This window comes from Orbicella franksi, chromosome 6, assembly GCF_964199315.1.
Source record: "Orbicella franksi chromosome 6, jaOrbFran1.1, whole genome shotgun sequence".
Classification (NCBI taxonomy): Eukaryota; Metazoa; Cnidaria; class Anthozoa; order Scleractinia; family Merulinidae; genus Orbicella; species Orbicella franksi.
The window spans coordinates 1,210,416-1,216,158 of NC_138150.1; the positions used below are offsets into that span (position 1 = coordinate 1,210,416).

The 5,743-nt window shown below is 42.4% G+C and overlaps 1 protein-coding gene across 1 annotated transcript; it reads left to right on the top strand.

Moving 5' to 3' along the window:
* Positions 1-1,585: 1,585 nt before the first annotated feature.
* Positions 1,586-2,909, top strand: LOC145489453 (uncharacterized; the record flags this gene model as incomplete). The annotated part of the gene is made up of 2 exons (XM_081468426.1): positions 1,586-1,688; positions 2,263-2,909. Coding segments are annotated over exons 1-2 (750 nt in total), but the record flags the coding sequence as incomplete, so codon positions are not given.
* Positions 2,910-5,743: the final 2,834 nt, after the last annotated feature.

The following is a 5,743-nucleotide window of genomic DNA, read 5'->3' on the forward strand; positions in this document are numbered from 1 at the left end:
AACAAACAAACCTTTTGGCTGCATCATTTCATTTATTAAGCAGTACATGAAAATGACAAAAAGATTTCCTTTCTTGGCGATTTATTCATAATACGGGCCGGTTATGAAAGCCTGTTAAAATGGTATACAAAATTGATAAGGGGTTGGACCTCGAGGCAGAGCCTCCACATATAACATTTTGTAGAGTTCCCTCCCCCCGGGGGTTGAGTATCAAAAGCAGTCTATCTGTTTTTCGTTTTTTATTTGGTTTTGTTTTATGCTCTGAGCTATGCCTGCTTGTTGATCATCCTGTGCAGTTAAAACGAAAAAAGGCTTAAGGAAAACAAAAGTGAAAGGAATGCAAGTAGTCATAAAAAGCCAAGTGTTTCAACTTTATTTCCCCTTACCCCTTAGGACAGATTTTCTTAGTCATCGTTGCCATGGGAACGTGAGGGCGTCCCCTCTCCTGGGTTGTCGTAATATGTTTCTACAACCACAACCTCCTGATAGTCTTCTTCCTTTTGGGTTGTGTGCAGTTCTTGGCCGACCGCATCGCCACTTTCTACATCTTTTTCTTTTGGTGCAGCAATTAGTTCTTCATAAGCATTCGTTTCTGTCGCTGATTCTCCATCTCCTTCTTTGCGCCTTTCTTTTTGTGGCAGTGTATCGATGTAAATGGAGTTGTGTAGAACCCTTGTCGTTTCCCTACCTCGCTTCCTTCTCCTCTGTAAAATGTCATTAAACGTAGAAACGTGATTAATTTATTATTTGCAATTTCTCTTTATCGCACAGCCACGAGCGTAACCCGACCTTAAAGCCTGATTTTGTCAAGGGCGGATTTATATTTAAATCAGTTCAAGTTACTTAAAAAAAGAAGCTGCCATGGTGAATAGGTTTCTACAGTAAGGCGAACTTAGACTCCTGACATTTGGAACGTTGATCTGCTCTCCCTATACTATTAAACATTTGAAGTGTCTTAAAAACGATGTTTCAGATAGAGATGTATATTTGAGAGTGGATTCTTGTGCTGGGCGTGTTTCTAATTCTATACTTAAACACAAGCTACAGATAGGATTCTTATACTCACCATCAGTATGAAAGTCAAGACAATAATCAGAACTATTAAAGCCAGGCAGGCGAGAACTATCAGTGCAACGGCCCATCCAGGCAGTGAATCACTGCTATCTTCTTCCTCTTCCTGTTTCACACTCGATTGCGAAAATATAACGTTTTTAACAATAAGTCCATCAAACATTTCTGTCCCATTGACGGACTCCAAACGGGATTTTAGTTCTGCTTCATTAGGGGAAGCAGCATCGCTAAAGGCAACTGAATAATTGGCAATGACACTACCGGTACTAAAACTGATTACAACAACGTAAAGGAAATTAGGATAGCCCTGAAATAGAGCTGTCAGTGCCCCTTCTACTCTTTTCTTCAGCTCCCGAAATTCACGGCTACTGGTGTCTTCATAAGCCTCAATGAATATGAGGTTTATAAATGTGACACTCGCATCGACAATCACGGTCGATGGATCCGTTGTAGTCTCACTTGGTGGCAGAGTTGATACCTCAGTAGGCGGATCCGTCGTTGGCTGAGTTGGCGGATGAGATGCAACATCTGTGGTTGGATCAGTGGTAGGGTCAGTGATTGGATCAGTGGTTGGATTAGTTGTCGAATCTGGGCTTGGATCAGTGGTTGGATCAGTGGTTGGAACAGTTGTTGGATCAGTGGTTGGATCAGCTGTTGTATCAGTTGTTGGATCAGTTGTTGGATCAGTGGTTGTATCAGTGGTTGGATCAGTGGTTGGATCAGTGGTTGGATCAGTTGTTGGATCAGTTGTTGGATCAGTGGTTGGAACAGTAGTTGGATCAGTTGTTGGATCAGTTGTTGGATCAGTTGTTGGATCAGTTGTTGGATCAGTGGTTGGAACAGTAGTTGGATCAGTTGTTGGATCAGTTGTTGGATCAGTTGTTGGATCAGTTGTTGGATCAGTTGTTGGATCAGTTGTTGGATCAGTTGTTGTATCAGTTGTTGGATCAGTTGTTGGATCAGTTGTTGGATCAGTTGTTGGATCAGTTGTTGGATCAGTGGTTGGATCAGTGGTTGGATCAGTTGTTGGATCAGTTGTTGGATCAGTTGTTGGATCAGTGGTTGGATCAGTGGTTGGATCAGTTGTTGGATCAGTTGTTGGATCAGTGGTTGCATCAGTGGTTGGAACAGTTCTTGGATCAGTTGTTGGATCAGTTGTTAGATCAGTGGTTGGATCAGTTGTTGGATCAGTGGTTGGAACAGTTGTTGGATCAGTTGTTGGATCAATTGTTGTATCAGTGGTTGGATCAGTGGTTGGATCAGTTGTTGGATCAGTTGTTGGATCAGTTGTTGGATCAGTGGTTGGATCAGTTGTTGGATCAGTGGTTGGATCAGTTGTTGGGTCAGTGGTTGGATCAGTTGTAGGATCAGTTGTAGGATCAGTTGTTGGATCAGTTGTTGGATCAGTTGTTGGATCAGTTGTTGGATCAGTTGTTGTATCAGTTGTTGGATCAGTTGTTGGATCAGTTGTTGTATCAGTGGTTGGATCAGTTGTTGGATCAGTTGTTGGATCAGTGGTTGGATCAGTTGTTGTATCAGTTGTTGGATCAGTTGTTGGATCAGTGGTTGGATCAGTTGTTGGATCAGTTGTTGGATCAGTGGTTGGAACAGTAGTTGGATCAGTTGTTGGATCAGTTGTTGGATCAGTTGTTGGATCAGTTGTTGGATCAGTGGTTGGAACAGTAGTTGGATCAGTTGTTGGATCAGTTGTTGGATCAGTTGTTGGATCAGTTGTTGGATCAGTTGTTGGATCAGTTGTTGGATCAGTTGTTGTATCAGTTGTTGGATCAGTTGTTGGATCAGTTGTTGGATCAGTTGTTGGATCAGTTGTTGGATCAGTGGTTGGATCAGTTGTAGGATCAGTTGTTGGATCAGTTGTTGGATCAGTTGTTGGATCAGTGGTTGGATCAGTGGTTGGATCAGTTGTTGGATCAGTTGTTGGATCAGTTGTTGGATCAGTGGTTGCATCAGTGGTTGGAACAGTTCTTGGATCAGTTGTTGGATCAGTTGTTGGATCAGTTGTTAGATCAGTGGTTGGATCAGTTGTTGGATCAGTGGTTGGAACAGTTGTTGGAACAGTTGTTGGATCAATTGTTGTATCAGTGGTTGGATCAGTGGTTGGATCAGTTGTTGGATCAGTTGTTGGATCAGTTGTTGGATCAGTGGTTGGATCAGTTGTTGGATCAGTGGTTGGATCAGTTGTTGGATCAGTGGTTGGATCAGTTGTAGGATCAGTTGTAGGATCAGTTGTTGGATCAGTTGTTGGATCAGTTGTTGGATCAGTTGTTGGATCAGTTGTTGTATCAGTTGTTGGATCAGTTGTTGGATCAGTTGTTGTATCAGTGGTTGGATCAGTTGTTGGATCAGTTGTTGGATCAGTTGTTGGATCAGTTGTTGTATCAGTTGTTGGATCAGTTGTTGGATCAGTTGTTGTATCAGTGGTTGGATCAGTTGTTGGATCAGTTGTTGGATCAGTGGTTGGATCAGTTGTTGTATCAGTTGTTGGATCAGTTGTTGGATCAGTGGTTGGATCAGTTGTTGTATCAGTTGTTGTATCAGTTGTTGGATCAGTTGTTGGATCAGTTGTTGGATCAGTTGTTGGATCAGTTGTTGGATCAGTTGTTGGATCAGTGGTTGGAACAGTAGTTGGATCAGTTGTTGGATCAGTTGTTGGATCAGTTGTTGGATCAGTTGTTGGATCAGTTGTTGGATCAGTTGTTGGATCAGTTGTTGTATCAGTTGTTGGATCAGTTGTTGGATCAGTTGTTGGATCAGTTGTTGGATCAGTTGTTGGATCAGTGGTTGGATCAGTTGTAGGATCAGTTGTTGGATCAGTTGTTGGATCAGTTGTTGGATCAGTGGTTGGATCAGTGGTTGGATCAGTTGTTGGATCAGTTGTTGGATCAGTTGTTGGATCAGTGGTTGCATCAGTGGTTGGAACAGTTCTTGGATCAGTTGTTGGATCAGTTGTTGGATCAGTTGTTAGATCAGTGGTTGGATCAGTTGTTGGATCAGTGGTTGGAACAGTTGTTGGAACAGTTGTTGGATCAATTGTTGTATCAGTGGTTGGATCAGTGGTTGGATCAGTTGTTGGATCAGTTGTTGGATCAGTTGTTGGATCAGTGGTTGGATCAGTTGTTGGATCAGTGGTTGGATCAGTTGTTGGATCAGTGGTTGGATCAGTTGTAGGATCAGTTGTAGGATCAGTTGTTGGATCAGTTGTTGGATCAGTTGTTGGATCAGTTGTTGGATCAGTTGTTGTATCAGTTGTTGGATCAGTTGTTGGATCAGTTGTTGTATCAGTGGTTGTATCAGTTGTTGGATCAGTTGTTGGATCAGTGGTTGGATCAGTTGTTGTATCAGTTGTTGGATCAGTTGTTGGATCAGTGGTTGGATCAGTTGTTGGATCAGTTGTTGTATCAGTGGTTGGATCAGTTGTTGTATCAGTTGTTGTATCAGTTGTTGGATCAGTTGTTGGATCAGTTGTTGGATGAGTTGTTGGATGAGTTGTTGGATGAGTTGTTGGATCAGTTGTTGAATCAGTTGTTGGATCAGTGGTTGGATCAGTGGTTGGAACAGTGGTTGGATCAGTGGTTGGATCAGTTGTTGGATCAGTTGTTGGATCAGTGGTTGGATCAGTGGTTGGAACAGTTGTTGGATCAGTGGTTGGATCAGTTCTTGTATCAGTTGTTGGATCAGTTGTTGGATCAGTTGTTGTATCAGTGGTTGGATCAGTGGTTGGATCAGTGGTTGGATCAGTTGTTGGATCAGTTGTTGGATCAGTTGTTGGATCAGTAGTTGGATCAGTTGTTGGATCAGTTGTTGGAACAGTTGTTGGATCAGTGGTTGGATCAGTTGTTGGATCAGTTGTTGTATCAGTGGTTGGATCAGTTGTTGTATCAGTTGTTGTATCAGTTGTTGGATCAGTTGTTGGATCAGTTGTTGGATCAGTTGTTGGATCAGTGGTTGGATCAGTTGTTGGATCAGTTGTTGGATCAGTTGTTGGATCAGTTGTTGCATCAGTGGTTGGATCAGTGGTTGGAACAGTTCTTGGATCAGTTGTTGGATCAGTTGTTGGATCAGTGGTTGGATCAGTGGTTGGATCAGTGGTTGGATCAGTTGTTGGATCAGTTGTTGGATCAGTTGTTGGATTAGTGGTTAGATCAGTTGTTGGATCAGTTGTTGGATCAGTTGTTGGATCAGTTGTTGGAACAGTTGTTGGATCAGTTGTTGTATCAGTGGTTGGATCAGTTGTTGGATCAGTTGTTGGATCAGTGGTTGGATCAGTTGTTGGATCAGTTGTTGGATCAGTTGTTGGATCAGTTGTTGGATCAGTTGTTGTATCAGTGGTTGGATCAGTGGTTGGATCAGTTGTTGGATCAGTTGTTGGATCAGTTGTTGGATCAGTTGTTGGATCAGTTGTTGGAACAGTTGTTGGATCAGTTGTTGTATCAGTGGTTGGATCAGTGGTTGGATCAGTTGTTGGATCAGTTGTTAGATCAGTGGTTGGATCAGTGGTTGGATCAGTTGTTGGATCAGTTGTTGGATGAGTTGTTGGATGAGTTGTTGGATCAGTGGTTGGATCAGTTGTTGGATCAGTTGTTGGATCAGTTGTTGTATCAGTGGTTGGATCAGTTGTTGTATCAGTTGTTGGATCAGTTGTTGGATCAGT